We start from the raw sequence: 19,723 nt of genomic DNA, 5'->3' as shown, positions 1-19,723 counted from the left end.
ATTTCTACTACTAGATAAACTATTTCGTTACGGTACGTAAACGCATCGTCACCGACGCGTTACGTCCGCGGGGACCTACGCATAGTACGCTAATGACATATTATATATAAATAAATAGTAAGCCGGGCGCCACACTTCCTCTGCAAACAGGAAGCTATGCGCAGCCGACTGCAACTTCGTATTTTGATATAAGTTTCGTGTTTTTATATTATTTTCGTGTTATGACATCAGTTTCATAATTTCAATGGTTCTTTGAAATATGTCAAAAATAAAATGATATTGTTTGAACCATCGAATTAATATTGGAGTTAATTAAGAAAAATAGTCATTTGGTAATAAAAATTCAAAATTTTTTGTAAGGTAACATTTAATCGATGTATTAAGCTTCTAAACATTTCTACCAACTCACGGGAACTATTTATGCCTTTGCTGTAGAAATCTGGGGACCAGGACTCCAGAAACTCTGTGAAGGTATTGTGACTGTGAAGGCTTGTTGAGAATGAGGATAGGAAACCAGTACGCTATAACGGCAATTTCATACAAAACCCCTGTTACAATATTATCTTAAATTTAAGCGGCACAAACAGCAAAAGAGAAAAATCTAAGTTTGAGGCAACAATATTTTCAAAGTGGAACAACATAATATCTAAAAAAAGGCCGTAGAAATTTAACTACTGCAATTTATTTTGACGTTTCTTCGAATTCCGTTACACTTTCAGCACACGACGAATAGTAAATTGCATCTATATCTTATTGGTTATCAATGTAATAATTTACACAAAACAAGCACACAGCTGTCATAAAAAAAAATAAAAAGCAAATAAGGGCAGGTGCACACTATCCGTCCCCCAGGCGCCTTTAAACGATTCGCGACGCAATGTCGCCGCTACCCCTTGTTAAAACCTTCACGGCAATTTAATCCTTACACGGTGGCTATAACGGTTATATCTGTATAATTGTTAATTGGAAGCGCCGTTTATTTGGGCGCCAGACAAGCTTTAATGATACCGCACTTTATAAGTTACATGTGGAACGAATGTGGTGTCTTTATTTCATAGTTACGAAAGCTTACAATATTTTGTAGAGCATAGTGCTTTCAAGTTAAACGGTGTTTAACTATCTTAGGTCACTGATCTTAGATCTTTTTTGCTCATTACATTTATTTTTATGGAAAAGGACGACAAGCGACAATACGGGTCATCTGGTGTTAAAAGATTACCATGTTACCGTCCTTTAAGGAAGGTGTACGCGCTTTTTTTTGAAGGTACCCATGTCGTATCGTCCCGGAAACTTTCTAAAGTAAGCTCATTCCACAGCTTTGTTACATGTGTAAGAAAGTTCCTTGAATACCGCACTGTGGGGGACAGCCACACATCCAGATGGTGGGGATGATATCCTAACTTGAGGTTGTCGTGCGAAGGTGGATTTCTTCGGCAAGAATCAGATGAAACAGCTCTTCGGAACACTCCCCGTGATAAATGCGATAGAAGACACACACTGAAGCGACGTAGAGACGCAACGCTTGGTGATCATCACTCATTATCTTCACAAGTATATAGATTGATATATTATTATTAACTTTAATTACTTATTTGATGATAAGCTATGAATTCTGCTTCTAATGATGCGCTATTGAGTTAAAATCATAAGTTATCTTCATGATGAAGCCTCCTTAATAAACATTTTATTTGCCATTTTAAATAAAAATAGTGAATTTTATATCCCCGAAGGGCTAGGCAGAGCGCTGAAGTGTATCACATACACTTCGCCGGCTAACTATATGAAAAATATAAATATTATGTAATAAATTTCTAGGTTGTATGTAATGGAGAGCGAATTCATTGCCGTATAAGACACTATTCATAGGCTTTTTGCTGCTTCTGTGAATTTCTTCACAGAAAACATAAAACCAATTTCCACCCTGACCCTGCCTACTGAGCTAGAGGTCCCGGTTATGTTTGTTTAAGTAAATAAATTTAAAACCGACTGCATTAAAATATTAACATCTTAGTTATGTAAGTTAAATATAAGAAGTAAATTATTGTATTGTTGCTCTTTTTTTAAAGTAGAAATGTATTTAAGTCATTTAATATCACCATTTTTTTAACTCTTCATTTCTTTAATTTTATTATGTTTAATTGTTCAACTTTGTTATTCTTTTCGCACTATTGTAAATGTTGTTTACACTTGTAAAGACATGTCTTATTGTTGTATCCCTTGTGTACTTGCTAAAATTTTAAATGTATAATGATGTGTTGTTGGTGTAACTATCTAAATAAATAAATAAAATAAATAAAGTAAGTTTCTTGTATTAAAAATATCGTTGTCTTGCACCCATAGTGTAAATTCAGGCTATGCCTAGTTTGGGGCAAGATAATTTGTGTAAAAGTGTCTATAATAACTTATATTAAATTACACATATCTTGTATTTTCTGTGTTTGTGTTTGTATTATTGAAGGAAATCCCCGATGACTCAAAAGTACAAAATAGCCCGCCAATGAAAAGCTGGTGGGAAACTTATGCATTGATTTTTGCTTTTGTCAGTGGTTTTGTACACTAGGTACTCCTTGTATTATATTGTAAATATATTCATATTTGAAAAAGAGACGAAATTTAAGGGTTCCAAAGCGAGCCCGAAAAATATAACAAAAATTCGTCTTTTAGTTATTTATATTAAGAGAACTTACACGAACAAGTATCTTAAGAATTTATAAGATCAAAATAATTAAATTGAAAAGAGTGGGCGTTGAGTTTCCTGTATGTTCTTCTCACAAGCTCTACTTTTTCAGAACATATGGTAGATTCAGTAATTTAAAAGTAATATTTACAGTGACGATTCAAAAGCGCTTTGAAATTTATAAATCCAAAATCGTGTTCTCGTAAATCCTCATACCCAATTGAATACTAGGCTGTGTACTATGACTTTTTGAATTATACTAATTTTGAACGGCAGTTTCGTGTTTTCCCAGTGAGCTCTTCTGTCTTTTACTGTCTCTGCTTTTATGAACATACGGCAGTAAAATATTGTGAATATATTGAGCCAACTTGCAAAAAAAAATGTAATTGATTTCTGCTAATTTCTAATGATAAAAAAACTGTCCTTCTACGATTTCCATTTCAATTCTCGTCCCAAAAAGGTAAATGGAATCTTGTCGCTCGTTGAAAAAATATGCTAAGAAAACATTTGAATATTTAAAATACATAATGAAACGATAAATATGAAAGAAACATTTTAATGTATCGATGGGAAAATTCTTCTGAAAGCAAATGTCGACAGGCGATGTCCATAGGTGAGTAAAATATAGACGGACTAGCCTTGGTTTTTTATTGTTAAATTTATATTTGAAAAAAAAAATACTATACTCTTTTAACTTCAGTATAACATACTCCAATAAAAACAATATAGCTTCCTGGTAAAAATATTTTGTTGGGTATTTTCAAAACATAACTGCTTATTACACTATTCACAATAAATGACACTAGAAATAGATGAAATTATGCAAAGACGGATAAGGATTAGTTAGCACATAAGTATCTATCCCTACTCTGTGGTAAATACAAGTTTTTGTTTGTCTTGTTCACACCAATCAAGCACCCCAATTAACATGATATTAATATGATATTCTTCAAACTTAAAGATAAAATCTAGAGAATATATATAAAAATACTCGTCAAGTGATGTAGAGTTAAAATATAATATGTATAACATAATATTGTCATTTTATAAGCATATATATCTCTATTATTAAAAGATTTTTTAGTACTACTGCAAAAAGTTCAGTCTATCACATTCTATACTCTACCGTCTTAATATTCAATTTGCGAAGCGAATCTATAATTTAATTTTTAATTCGCGTTCTTGCATTCCAATTACGCTATTTAGCATAATATGCTAATTTATATAAAGACAATAATCCTTTGACATTATGTAAGCGCCTGGCGACGAGTACTTCAGACTCATATTTCATTTATTATAATTATGTACAAACGGACAGAGGACGGACTAAACAATATCTGCACAAAATTGACCATTCTCTAGAAAGAGACAAAGCGATAAGACGGACAATACGTAAATACAATAATGTACATGTTGCTGTTTCGTACATCCTAACTCCAAGTAATACTATTAATATTTTAGGCTCTGTCTGTAATTTCATTAATTTTTTCACATATGAACGCACATATTTTTGATTACCACAATTTTTAGCGTCCACCCGCGAAAATGGATTACAATTGAATAGAATATAAATTTATTGATAACACCACCATACAATTATTAAATATAACAAACCAGAATGAGTAATAAATTCTTAGAACCAACTAATAAAACCATTTAAATAATACAATTTATTACTAAAAACGAAAAAGGTACTGTGCGGCAGTGAATGTCACCAAATGGAGTTAACCCAGTGATAAGCTGCAATGGCGTGGCGCCAATGAAGCACTGGTTTTCAGTAGCCTCAACATTATTGAGTCCTGGAGTAGCAAAGCATAGTTTTTTTTTTAAATTATAGTTATGAATATAATTGAATAGAAATTAAAATCAGTAAATAGAGGCAGTATAGCTATAATTTTTTATTTTAACTCTTTAAAAAAATTAGAGTTTTTAAAATATTGGCGGTGATCACTCGAAGTCAAGTGCCGTCAACTCCTTTGCCGTCCTTATCCATAAAGAAATTCTCATAAAAAAGCTAGAGATTTACTTAAACTGTATTCAAAGATTGCTCATAATAAAATATTGCACATAACCACAGTAAAAGTGTATTATTCGTGCGCAACGCAACAATACACGTGTTATTAAGTGAAATAGATGTTGTGATCATAATTGGATTTGTGTACAATTATATGGCAGTCAATGAATTAATTAGAAAGTTTAGTCAGGCAATTGTATATGATAAAATATTTAGCTAGCTTCTCAATCGGCCTTTGGCTAGTAGAATTGGATAGATTAGTTATTCTCAGATCTTAGACACGCTTTTTAGGCCTTTCTTCCATATCACGTTGGAAAAGTCCACAAGGAACAGAAGCAGAGGTCGTCCATCACACCGCGGTTGTCTGTTGATATCATACAAGTGGCTGACAACTAAACCAAATTCAGGCATTTGTTTATCATAGTATATTTAGCTAACTTCCCAATCGGACTTTGGCTGGTAGAATTTGATAGATTAGTTATTCTCACATCTAAGACACCCTTTTTAGATTTTTTCCATATCACGTTGGTAAAGTCCACAAGGAACAGAAGCAGAGGTCGTCCATCACACCGCGGTTGTCTGTTGATATCATACAAGTGGCTGACAACTAAACCAAATTCATTCATCAACAATCGAGCATAGGCTAAATTGTTGAACTGTGTATATTACATCAACCCTCACATTCTCAAATATCTATTCTCCTCATCTATTATATCTAAGCAGCACTAAAATTGCACACATCACCTTGAGACATAAGATTTTAAGTCTCATTTGCCTAATAATTTCGCTAGCTACGGCGCCCTTAGACCGAAACACAATAAAGCTTACACATTACTGCTTCACGGCATAAAAAGACGCCGTTGTTGTACACATAATCTAACCGACATCCTGTGCAAAGGAGTCTCCCACTAGAACTTCTTGTAAATTCTCTATTGTGTAAGCTCCCATCCAATAAAATATGTCTTTCATCATTGGTCGAGCATAGGGCTCACTCAATGATCGGTGATCATTTTATCAATCTATATTTCTCTAAAACCATAGCAATCTTGTGATTTCTCTATTGTTGTAAGCTCCTATCTGATAACATATGCCATTCATCAACGGTCGAGAATAGGGTTCATTTGATAATCAGGGATCAAATTTAATTTGTAAAAAAAATTATGGACGATGCGGGACTCGAACCCGCAGCTCTCGGTTTCCATCCGAGCGCTCTTACGAACTAAGCCAACGATCGTAAATCTTGGTATGTCTTGTTCAACTCTCAGGTTGTGGCTCCATCTGCAGCATCTACTTTACAGTCGATAACCTGCTCAACCCCAATAATTGCATATTAGGAAATTTGCTTGAGATGTCGCTCTTTCAAATCTAATCAATTTGTTATGTCGAGGTTCGAGTCGATCATCCATAAATTTTGGTACAAATTAAAGTATATTTAGTCTCAGAAGTGAGGGATATCACTCAAAAAATATCAAACTGTCTAACAGCCGTTTTCAATAACGTATCTCTTTAGTTACGGATACATTGCTATCTATATTTTATGACAAGATCTTATCTATCCATAGTTATGTCTACTATATTTATAGTCCAATGCTTTATATCGATAGGTTATTGTGATGTAAGTAAGCGTAGAAGAATAGAAGTATTTGTCTACCTGTAGTAAGTTAAACTAAAGATTATTGAAAACGGCCGTTAATCAGTGATAATTTCACCCCCACAGCCCCAGTCCCACACTTCTTGTGATTTCTTTGTTGTTGTAAGAGATCACTATCGGTTAATCAGCAACCATAAACTTAAAAAGAAACCACCTTCTATCTAATCAAGTAGATATTATAGTGGCAATTAAGATCTCTTCTCAACAAAATTCTCAAAACGATGTATCCAGTAATTATCTTACATCAAGAAGATATCGTAACATAAAACTAATCACCTACAAGTTAGTTGCCACAATAAATAACACTAACCCGGCCAATCACGTACTTGTTTGCAATATGATTAATGATAGTTAAACGTTAAATTTTATGTGCTGTCTCTACGCAATCTATAAGATAGCTGATACTCCGTGACTTCGTGCGTACACATAAGACTGACCACGTTTTAGCGGTATTTCTATTAAATGTTTTAAATTGTAAAACACTTATTTTTTTATATGAAAATAAGGAACGAGAAGAGCAGGAAGTTCAGTTGATGGTAATTGATACGCTGTGATGCGGTGCCGCTTAGGATTCTTGAAAGACACAAAAATTCTGAGCGGCACTGCGCTCGTCACTTTGAGACATAAGATGTTAAGTTTTATTTGCCCAGAAATATCACTAGTTACGGCGCCCTTCAGACTGAAACAAAGAACTTATATTATTGGAGTTCTAGTAAGGATCCCTAATTTTTTGATAAGTTAAATAAGGCTTATGTCATATGTTTCATCATCTTGCTTAAATTTACTCTTAGATAATGTAGGCATGTCGAAAATAACGGCAAACTGTTAATCTCTATTTTCAGCAAACGCATGGACACTAAAACAAAGTGAGTGACAAATTGCGAGCGTAGACATAGCTGTCATGCACAGTTAAGTAATAAACCTGGCCTGTTGTCTTGCATTATCTGACAGGAAGACGCTCTATCTAGAAGTATATATTGTTATATATAGTATTTCTGGAATTATTAATTAATCATGTTTTGCGATATTAGTTTTCGGCTGCGAAACAGCTGACTAGTATACCAAGTCTCGTACCATACCAGGAGAACATAAATTTGAAAGACATCACACAGTTATAAAAATCTGAAATCTGTTTCTATGGAATCCGACAAATCCAGTAGGCCGTGCCTGTGACGTCAGCGGCGCCGTCTCCCGGCGCGTGTCAACTGTCAACCACATGCTGGATTACTTCAATCGTTAACCGACAAACAAAATACAACCCTATTAATAATATTTATATGGTCTTATTTTAATAACGGGTTCAGGAGCTACTAGTAATTACTGATTTTTTGTTGCACAAATAGAAGTTTTTGTTTATTTAGATCTACAACATGCTGTGTTAAACTGAGTTAAGGATATATAATTATTTCACACGCTGGATTAAGTTGTAAGACAGATTAAGTAACTCTTCTTTGGTTACGTAAACAATCATCAATTTCTCGTCGTGATTTAAAGTCAATTTCGAGAGATTTTACCATAAAATCGGGGTAATTTAAGTAAGCCAAGCCAATCCACAAGTAGGAGGATCCTTTGCACAGGATGCCAGCTAGATTGTGGATACCATATCGGCGCCTTTTACTGGCAAGAAGCAATAATGTGTAAGCATTAATTATGTGTTTCGGTCTGAAGGGCGCCGTAGCTAGTGAAATTACTGGGCAAGTGAGACTTAACAGCTAATGTCTCAAGCAGATGAGCGCAATTGTAATGCCGTTCAGAATGTTTTGGTTGTTCAAGAATCCTGAATGGTACTGCATTGTAATGGGCTGAACGTCCTCCATGTCTCGTCCCTTATTGTCATGAAAAAAGCATCGCTTATCGCGTAGTAAAATATCAAATAAACGCAACAAATGTAAGTTTGTTTCGCCAACCGTTAAAAATTATTAGTAACAGACTCATGTCATATAGTCTTTTCCTTTACATAATAATTTTTATGTTAGGAGAATAAGAATTGGATTTTCTGGGTGTAATTTCACGCATGTATTTGCTTGCATTAAATTCGGCCGCAAATTTCAAAGCAAAGTCACGTGCCCAGCTAATCTGCTAAGCTGCATTGTCACGACTGACGGGAGCCTAGCGCCGGGCTAACAGGCGCCAAGTCTGTGGTTTATCAGATCGTGTTGATAGTCTATCGATGACGTCACAGCCGACAATCAATCGATACCACTGTACATTCGATACGGGGCGCGGGATCGCTACTAATTGCTTCTATGTTTGTTGTCACTGGCTTTATGTTAAATCTTGTTTATGAGGCGATGTCTCAAGTATTGCGGTTTAGTACTGTGAACTGCCATCTTTTACAGGCAACACTAGCTTTTGGCAGTTATAAGAATTCTAAATATATAAGGTGGCAAGGTGAAGGGCAAAAGTCCACGCGGACGATCACCCAACGGCTGGTCGGACCAGATCAAGACACTCTCTGGCCTACCACTTAAAGGAATAAGGAAAGCCGAGGACTGAAAGAAGTGGAAGGCTTTAATGGCCAACGTTACGAAAACTATGAAATACTTATACTAAAACTTCAGAAATGTAGAATTCGAACAAGAAGAAGATAAAGTTGGCTAAGTTAAGCACTTTAACTTGAGCTATATGCGTTAGAAATTTCCGTCTAAATTGATCCGGCCATTACTGACATTAGCCAGAACATACAGTCACACAGATAAAAGTATTTAATATAAGTGTTCTGGTAGAAGCACAATATAAACGTTATTTAAGCCGTTATTTTTGCATTACAATCAAAACATGTACAAAGATAATTTATCAAGTATGTTAAGGGGTTGAGCTGCGAACAAAAGCAAGATTGTCAATTTATAAATGATTGCAGATTCGTCGCATTAATAATACAAATAACGTAGAGATTGGGGCGACCTCTGATAAACTCTGGCCATCTGTACGCAAGCTTCGTTAAATGTGAACGCCTTATCGTGTTGTTTTAATATTCTGATTACTTATGTTATCCTGGTAGCTCTAACTAAGCTTTGACGAAACATTATTTACTAAGAAAAGCAATGGCGCAATAAATTAGTCAGATTTTTTGTTGACTGTTTATTTAACATTATATTTATCAAGTTGACGAGCACAATAATTATTGCTGTCCAGATTTCGAAGTGAATAAATACTATTCTAGGAACGTTGGGCAATTTTGGTAGAAGCACTGAAGTAGCGTTATCGCCACGAAATTTTTTAAATAATTTTTTTATGAATTTTAATTAACATTTGTGAAGCTTCGATTTTTTCACTTCTGGCGTGTAGTCCTGGCAGTTTTTGACGTTTTCTAGAACTCTGTGCGGCATGCATTATGGTGGGCAGCCATAATCACGTACCCTCTTCTCTTAGAGGCTTCCAAACTTCTAATACTTTCATCATAATTGTGTTTGACGTTAGCTGTACTTTATTATCTCCTACCTATTGCGGTTAAAAAGAATATTATTGATTTAAAATTCTGCGTATTTCTTAAAAAAAATAACTGTTTATTATTTATCATTACCAACGCTTTGTTGAATCGCTTTAAAGCATTTAAAATGAGTTGCAAGATTTTCACTTTTTATTCTTTTAATATGAGCAGATCCTTTTTCCAAATATAATATGTACAGATAACGATCCATGAAGATATATATGCCAGTGGTATTCTGGGAAAGGCACAGTGGCGCTTTTGGCACACGGGGGACGATTGAGATCTCCATCAGTAGTCTCATTGGTTCTATTCCATAGAAAACAGAGGAAGCCTATTTGTTAGATCTATAACCCAATAAGCAAGTGATTCATTAATTGATGTTAGGTTATCACCTACGATCACAACATTAAAATGGACCTTTCCTGACAGGCCAAAGCATGTACTGTATTAAGTGTGGATTGGTGGATTTAGATTTCCGTCGGGTTTATACCCGGCTTTATTCATTATACATATTAGCAAATTATCCCAATGACCCATATCTCGTTCCACAGAATATCACCAATCGACCAAGCGCCTCGATTGATTAAGACTGAGATGTATAGAGCGTACATATTCTTTGCTCAGACTTTACTTGACTGAACTTGACTTTTGCATTGGGCTGTCTTAGCGTTAACACAGCATAATTTCAGCTGTCAAATGACTATAAAAACGAAATCAAAGATCATCATGCTAAGCTTACACTCAGCTCAGTTTTACGTAAGGAAAGTTGAGCAAAGTCTAAAGTACCTACTCTTTATAGAGTATTTATTACCAACTTATGAAAACAATAAGTATTAGTATGACTATACCATATAAGTGTAACAATAAGTACAAAACAATATTTAAGTAGTCTATAATTACTGTGAAGTAGTATCTTTAAGTTAATCCTTCACCCAGTATTACTTGGTACACGTTAAGCTATTATACCCCTCCTCCCTTATATTTTATACTCTTGTGCAGTCAGTAGTCAACTTTTATCAAACAAATAAACTTGGAATAAAGTTATACCTGAGAATAAACCAAGAATATACAAAATGTTTAAAATTAGACATTTTACTTATGATTGGTTTATTCGCACGTATAACGTTTCCCGCGTTTATTTGCAAGGCTGCTTGACATTCGGAAAACTTGGTTTATTTTTAGGTATAACTTTTGTACTAAGTTTATTTGTAAACAGGATAGTATAGAGGGAGATAACGGGCAAGTGGGCTTCAGATGGGAATTGCTTGATATATAAGATATTATATCGCATCAGTTCGGGAATACATTGGCTAAAGATCAGTATAAAATTTCAAAAATAATAATAACGTGCTAAGAAAACAATATATTTCTATTTCTGCCATGACAAAACGAAGAGTTTCTTGCGCCGTTCTTGGTAGAGATAGGTATGGTAGTGTTATAAATGCCGTCAAAAAGAATAAATTTTGGGCAATCCATTTAATGCTAGAAGCAGAGGTGGTTGTTAAATTTTTTTATTTAAAAAGTTTAAACAGTTTTCTAATTCAAAATTTATTGGTTGAATATGTTTTCAAGTGATTAGGCTTATATCAGAAGTAAGCGTGCCAATATTAGCTTCTTTCTGAGCAATAGATGATAATTCCTTACTTAATGGGGTACGTACCTACTTACTTAATTATTTCTACTTAATTGAATAATTATAAACAGTGAAACTACGGTCAACACCCGGCAGTTTACATAATAGGTACGAATTACTTTCTTGTAAAATAATCTATTCATAACATTGGTTTTATAATGCAAATACATTAGAACAAAATAATAATTATAATCTGTATTATGCGTATTATTATATCGTTACGTACCGACTTTAAGAGATGTTTACAATTATTCGCAGAGCCTTCGGCATTTTGTAGGTTCTGTCGCATATTTTACTTTGAAATCATGCTCTAGTAAAAATAAATTTACCTGTCAGTCCTAGATCCGATTCTGAAGAGGAGTCGTCACTGTACACAGCACAGAGTTGGTATAAAATAAGTACAAAACACACGCTCAAATTAGCCCTACCCATTGCTACTATAATTATTATCTATTAAGCCACTGGAGACATCTAAATCAACATAGCTAGTAAGCCATCATGACCAGTAATAACACAACACAAATTACACAAACAAAACAGTTTACTAAAATTAACACGCGCTCATGATAAAAATTTAAAAGTAGCGACACAACCTCTCCCTACTACTGATTAAAAGCCACTGAAGAAAAGGAACGCCGAAGTCCAAACGCTAGAAGCGGCAATGAGCAAGCGAATTGCACAGTATCGACTAGTGATGTAGCGCCATACGTGATAAATTATACCTCAAAATTATATCAAACATAAAATATATTTTAGTAATTCAAATTCCTTTATTTAATTAACTAATTTAAAAAAATATCGGAATATTAATAATGTTTCGAATAAAATAAAAAAAAGTTTTTAAATATAAAATTTAAACACCTATTTCAAATTAAGTATATATAACAATAACTAAGTAGCAGTAAGTCAAGATTTTTGAAATATTTTTTTATTATTGTCTCTACCTCTCGTATAAAGTAATTATTTAATTTGTAATATTATCAATAACCCTAAAGAAATTATAATTATTAAGAATGATTAGTGAACTGGTTGATACATAACACTTGAGCCTAACATTTTCTTATAGTTTGCACATATGTTATTAAAATTCTACGCAGTAAGCTAAACAAAATATAATTAGACTGTAAATATAAGAAATCGTGTATATTTCGTACTTAATCGTATTAAGTTCTTCATAAATGTAACAAATAAATGTAGTCTTAAAAACGCTTATCGATAGAAAAGGTCTCAACACTAAGAACAACCGAAAATCCAAGCGCACAAGTTGTAATTTAAAACAACCTCTGAGTCCCAGTATTAAAGGTCAAAATTCTAACAATATAATTTTAAAGCGCCACTTCTATTGGCAATCTTGTAGAATGCATCCTTGTTTTTTATTCAAGTCCACTTTCTTAGCTATTTACCTGCAAGTTAAGTGGCGCCAATTCTAAGCCTCAGACTATAGTGGTATTAGAAATTTGCATTTCGTTTGAAGTTTAATTTTATGTTGGGACTTGCGATGCTGCGTGCTTCCACAATCTATTAATTTTATTATAATATTTGTACATAATGAAACATTTAAAAGAATTAAGATTTTTATTTTCGATGACTGGGATATGTTTATAGAATTTATAATTTATACCTATTGTTAGAAGATTACCTACATTAATTACATTTCCAGCCCCGAAATAGAATAAAAACGCATTAAATAGAATTGGAAAATTCGATATTCAAACAGAGGCTGAATGGCAGTGCACAGTGCACGCGCACAGTAAAAAAAGAAAACAAGAAAGAATGCGCTCCATACAGCCAGCCTTTGTCTGAGCGGGAATGTAGCCCCCGCCTACTAATAGGGTTTTAATGAATCATTTATTTGTAAGACATTACAATAAAAAGCGCTCCGATTGTTTGTTTATAATGTAAAATAGCGGGTCTTTTTCTTTAAGAAGAGTTTTTATTCCAATGCTTTGCAGATAAATAATGATTGAGTCATTAAATAAATTACAATATCCGTGTGCAATCTCAATAAGTACCTTCCTACGTGTTTGTATTTATGGTACCGGTCACTACATTCATCTGTCTTTGACCATACATGTATGATTTTTATGGTTCCGCCCCCGGGGGATCAAATTCTATTAAGAAGATGTAGGGATGGTTTATTTCATAAACTACTATACTGGCTGGAGTTTTTTACATTCGGGTGGTAGTAATTATGATTCCGAGCAGTGTAGACGTACCATGGACAAAATTGTATAAAAGTATAAAAATAATTGCGTATTTTTATACAATCTAATTAATTAATCTAATTCTAGTTACGATTATTGTTATTTTTGGAGCCGGTGTCAGCCAAGGTAGTTTGTAACTATATATACGTAGTTATAGGTGAGATGTGCTTGAGTGGCATGCGCGACGTGAGGAGGCTGGTAGATGGCGATTCCAAAAATAACAATAATCGTAACTAGAATTAGATTATTTAATTAGGTAGATTGTATAAAAATACGCAATTATTTTTAAGCTTTTTGGTGAATATTATATGATCTATTGTTTTGGAATAGTGTTATTGAAGTTGCTTGTATTTTTGTTAATTTTTTTTACATATTACATATTGACGATGGAGCATCAAATATATATTTTTTTTATGGAATAGGAGGACAAACGAGCGTACGGGTCACCTGGTGTTAAGTGATCACCGCCGCCCACATTCTCTTGCAACACCAGAGGAATCAGAAGAGCGTTGCCGGCCTTTAAGGAAGGTGTACGCGCTTTTTTTGAAGGTACCCATGTCATATCGTTCCGGAAACACCGCACAAGGAAGCTCATTCCACAGCTTTGTAGTACGTGGAAGAAAGCTCCTAGAAAACCGCACTGTGGAGGACCGCCACACATCCAGATGGTGGGGATGATATCCTAACTTGTGGCGTGTCGTGCGAAGGTGGAATTCGGCGGCAGGAATCAGGTTGAACAGCTCTTCGGAACACTCCCCGTGATAAATATATTCACTTTATATAAATTTTATTGTTTTCTGTTAATATTAATGAAGATAATATATACTGAGTTCCATCATTGAAATCAAAGCGTACATTTAACGCACCTATTATTCTCTATAATGTATAAAAAAAGTTTAAGACTTTGTCGTTCTAAACGCCGATTAAACCATTTTTTATGGAAGAGTTAGACAAATGAGCATACGGGTTATCAGATATTAATTGATCACCGTGGCCTATACTCTTTTGTAGTAGATAATATAGGTAAAATAAAAAAATAAAAATTTTTAAAGTAAAGAAGAACAACACAAACCAACATTTATGACCCATGCGTCACTTGGACGGTTAACTCAGTTGGTAAGAGCACTTGGATGGAACCCGACAGGTCGCGGGTTCATATATTTTGGTTGCAAATTTAATTTGTATGATATGTAATGCTCTCTGTGATCTTCTGACCATCTAACCAGAGAATGAAACTGTAGACGCGACCGTACAATTTAGAGATGCATGTTGAACACTTGAGTGATATTCGAACTTCAATTGATGCGCCTACTGATCTACCGGCAGAGACTTGCACGGTCGCATATATACAGTATTGCAAACGGAGTATTGCAGTAGGAGAAAGCACACAGCCTTGGGTATGGCCAGCATTCACGGGCTTCGGGTTCGAGCAAGATATTGGCCGACGGATATGTCGACAATGACCTTATTACTGCGCACAGTAAGGAAGGTAATCGCCCACTTGTATTTTTTACTGTCCTTTTCTGTTTGTGAACCGATTGTGATGACACAAACACGGGGAATATTTCGGGGATAGGTACATTCAGATAGCTTTAGCCGTTGATGAGTTTTTTTTTGTATGAAAATAAGGGATGAGACGATCAGGATGTTCAGCTGATGGTAATTGATACGCCGTACCCATTACTATGCAGTGCTACTCAGGATTATTGACAAACCCAAAAATAAACTAAACGGCACTACAACTGTTACATATGTAAACTTAACTTAACAAGGACACAATTTTATTAATATTATGTCAATGATATAAATAAAATTGTATTTAATACTATAATATCATTGTATTAAGATACTTATTATAATCTTAAAGCACCCGGTGTATATAGTTAGTTCTGTCTCTGTGTCCATTTCCTGGAAATTCCGAACAGGTAATAACATGTTACAACAAGTTATAAATTAAAGATAGCAATGTACCAGCAATAAGAGATAAACGTTATCTCGGACTCGACTTTTGATGAAACAAAGGAATTTCGGAACATTCCCTTTGTTCGCCTTAATTATTCAGGAGTTTTAAGTAACTGTAGGCCATTACATTAGCGTTTTCTTTTGGTAATATACAAAAATTAAGCCATAAAAGACATTGGATTTTTATAATATGCAGTCCATTTATAAGGACTTTCTATTGGTTTTGTTACATAAAATTAGGGAGAAATTCACATAGCATTTCTTTAAGATATAAAATATACTAACACTCAATGATGAAATATCCTTTGATGTAAATCGATATACTCCGGCGCGGACACGGTTAAAATGTTTTATAATAAATATGTTTAGGTTTTTTTATGAAAATAAGGGACGAGACAAGCAGGATGTTCAGGTTATGACAATTGATACGCCCTGATCATTACAATGCAGTGCCGCTCAGGATTCATGAAAAACCCCAAAAATTCTGAGCGGCACTACAACTGCGCTCGTCACCTTCAGACATAAGATGTCTCAAGTATCATATGGCCAAATATTTTACTAGTAATGCTTACACATTACTGCTTCACGGCAGAAATAGGTTACTAAAGTTGACAAATATGCCAAGAAACCAACGATGCGGGACTCGAACCCGCAACCTCTCGCGTTCCGTGCGAGCGCTCGTACCAACTGAGCCAACCGTTCAAGTTGATAAAATCTTGTATACTTTGTTCAACTGGCAGGTTGTGGCTTCATCTGTAGATCCTGTAGGATCTACTTTACAGTTGGTAACCTGCTCAATCCCAATTGAAATTTTTATTAAGATATGTCTACATCACATACACCTGATGGTAAGTGATCATTGTCATCCATACACTCTTACAAGTCTAAAGGAACTCTATAGGACCGTTGCCAGATTTTAGGTGCACGCACTATTTTAAAGATAATCATGTCGTATCGTCCTGGATAAACCGTGCAAGGATATTCTATATAAAGCAGTGTTGTAGAAGAACGCTATACATCTAGTTATGGTTTGTAAAGCGGCTTTAGTACAGTTCAGTGCAGTCCTGTTTCACTCCGACCACTGCGATCTATTCACGGCTAAGACTGATTCTTTTCATGAATCATACTAAATCTCTTCCAATGAGCTGATGTATGTCAAGTGGTTGTAGAATTGGACTTCTCAAAGAGCGGACAGAGCCACCTGATGATAATATCTGTCTATATATAAATATAATTGCCGACGTAGCCTATATTCATAGAACTTTTTTTGTAATCTCCTGTTGTGTGTATATATATATATTTTTTTTTAAATTAGATATATACTATTTGCGTATATTATTAATAGTATTAATACTAAATACATACAGTACGCAATCTCTAGATTGTATATTCGAAACAAGCAGAGATTTATAGAACTTATTTAGTAAAAGACATCAGCGCTACTACTTTGCTTAACAAATTTTTCAGCCAATTTAACCCATAAGCCCCGACCTCATATCTCTCCCATTTGCTCTCAATATGTTCTCCCGATACTCGTCATATGGAATATTAATGATTTGTTGTTACTTTTAGTTTTAGATTCCGCGCGCGCGATCAAAGGGACTTAATTGCAATAGTACTTCCTTTCTTTGGTTAATTTCCTTGTGCTTGGTATTTAAAAAAAATTGCTAGGTAATTCAAGTATAATCATTGCAGTGTGGGTGTGTAGCGATTGTGGTGATTTAATTTTAATTCTGATCATTTGCATTTTAAACTTAAACGCCTTTATAATAATAACGAATTAAATGAACTTATTTTTTTTTGAAAGTAACTATTTCTTTACACATGTAAAAATTTTTTTATTAACTTTTTCCTGACGATATTCGTTTAGCTATTCTACTAATGAAGATACCAGTAACAAGTGCATTTGCCATGTGATCTTTATATTGTTTAGAGCATGTTCATACGCATTTTACGTAATATATATATATATCCAGCGCCAAGCCCCAACGGATAATTTAATTTATGTCTAGGAAGCAACGTTCACATAAAATTAAAGCCTGGTCAAACGGCAAAAAAAGTCTGAAGTGAATTTATATTATCCTTTTTGCCTATTAACATAGATTATTTATACGTCTATTCAGACTATGACAGCTGTGAAAACGTCAAAAAAAAATATTATTTAGAACTAACCTCTATTATGAGCGATTCACGCACACTAACACGAGGTGTAATACAAGTCGTGAGTGTAAGCTACGTCTTACACTCACGTCTCACGAGTCACCCACACTAAACTTATAATCCTGGCCTATTTTTATCGGATGTCTTACAGCAAGATACTCTATCTAGATGTATACATTATTTAAGCCTATTAAATATGATAGATTTTAAAAATATTAACTCAACTACGACCAGTAAGATCTACAGTCTCTTCACTGAAAAAGCAATGTACCTCCCTGATTTAATGCACATATTTTTCAAAAGATTATTCTACTTAGCTTTAAAATTTAAAGATAACCGCCATTGTAATGGCCACACCCGGCGCCGACCGCCGACGCAGTTAGCTTGCCGTTCGAGATCAACAGATAACAGTTAAGTAAACAATAGTTAAGAATGGCCCAGTACTGGGCGCCACTTTATTTTATAGTTTTTGTTAACGAAACAGTGAGTCATGGCACAAAGTTAATGATTCAACATCGTTATCCATACTGTAATAACTAATAACAAACTGAAATAAAACACTACTAAATAGCTTTAGTGTCCATTAATATATTTCTAGTTATAGTATTTCTCTGATCACTCTGTTGTTGCAAGAGAGTGGGCTTTGATCACTTATCTACGTATTAAGGTGAAATGTATGCTCGTCTGTTGTCCTCTTCTATAAAAATGTAAATACAGTAAGTATAATCCGCTTAATGAGATTTCGTTATCCCGTTTAATACGCCAGCAACAAGAACAAGAACCCATGATACTTGAGGGTTTTCCTAGATATTGTTCAATTGATGATTGTCATCACCCTGATGGCACCCTACGAACTTCAATGAATTAAAGATCTTATTGAGAATGTAAAAAACACACAAAAGGATTCAACAATCCGATTTTTTCAATCACCCAGGCATTATCAGCAGCTGTTAGTGATTTAAGACGACTTGCAGCTTCTTTAAATCAAACCAAAGACGCATTGCAAAAGTTAAATTATGTTGAAAATCTTGTGATTGCTAATGCATCAAAATTCTGTCAAACCAAAATAAGTGATTACTTTAAATAACGTAATTAAATTACACTATGTTTTTAATTTAATTTATATATGGATAATTTAAAACCTAGGTACATATACGATGTAAGGTTATGTAGCTCGTTTTCCATACATATTCAAAAGATAAAACTATCTTTAGAAATGCTGTCATGTTCGAAAATAGCCATCATGTTTCTGTTATATATGTATATTATAATTATAAGGTTAAAAAATTGGCATTTTAGCACAAAGTAAAGCATTAAAATAGCTGCTAAAATGTCGATTATATCGTCGATTATTAGCATGCTGCTAGGACTGTAGGACGTAGGTACACTTCACAACTTCTTGCGCAACCAAAATGGAATACAATATGTGTACTACCACGTAATACAGAACTTTCTTAATATTCAATTCAAATTCAAATATTTTTATTCAAAATAGGATATAATATCACTTATTGAAACTCAAACCTGAGAAGAACGGGCGAAAGAAACTCAGTGGGCTTCTTTTGTTTCGCTTGAGGTTTGAATGAACTTTTACAGGTTTGAAAACTTTTGCATAGATGGCGCTATTCAGTAATTTTATTGTACAGGTTGGCGTTGTTCATATTTCGCGCGTTAAACTGTTAATATTTACAACGGAAACTTGTAAGTTTGTTGTGTAAGTATTGTATGCTTCATAATACATTGCAGATTTTAGGTGCAAAAATGTTGCGCTTCTTTGTTGAACGTGATGAATGATGAACCAGCCACGAAAAAAAGCAGCCAAATTCGCATTTGGCTGCCCAACTCGCGTTGGGCTCGCCCATGAAGGGTTCCGTAGCAGCAAGTAACATAAACGATTTCTGACGTATAAAAATAAACTACTTACTTATTTAGATCTCGTTCAAACCAATATTCGGTACAAATTTGTATAGTTAATAATGTCTAAATGATTTG

The 19,723-nt window shown here is 34.3% G+C and overlaps 1 protein-coding gene across 1 annotated transcript in view; it reads right to left on the bottom strand.

Annotated features, from left to right (window-relative positions):
- LOC126972858 (BMP and activin membrane-bound inhibitor homolog) overlaps nucleotides 1–12,038 on the bottom strand; it is a 99,364-nt gene extending 87,326 nt beyond the window's left edge. Inside the window, exon 1 of the mRNA XM_050819963.1 lies at nucleotides 11,735–12,038. Coding sequence (XP_050675920.1) covers nucleotides 11,735–11,837 — 103 coding nt within the window. The 5' untranslated portion in view covers nucleotides 11,838–12,038. The remainder of the gene's footprint in view (nucleotides 1–11,734) is intronic.
- Between the last annotated feature and the right edge of the window lie 7,685 nt (nucleotides 12,039–19,723).

The sequence above is a fragment of the Leptidea sinapis genome, chromosome 27 (genome assembly GCF_905404315.1).
Source record: "Leptidea sinapis chromosome 27, ilLepSina1.1, whole genome shotgun sequence".
Lineage (NCBI taxonomy): Eukaryota > Metazoa > Arthropoda > Insecta > Lepidoptera > Pieridae > Leptidea > Leptidea sinapis.
Note: the sequence above shows the minus strand (reverse complement) of the source record. Positions and strands in the feature narration are given on the sequence as shown.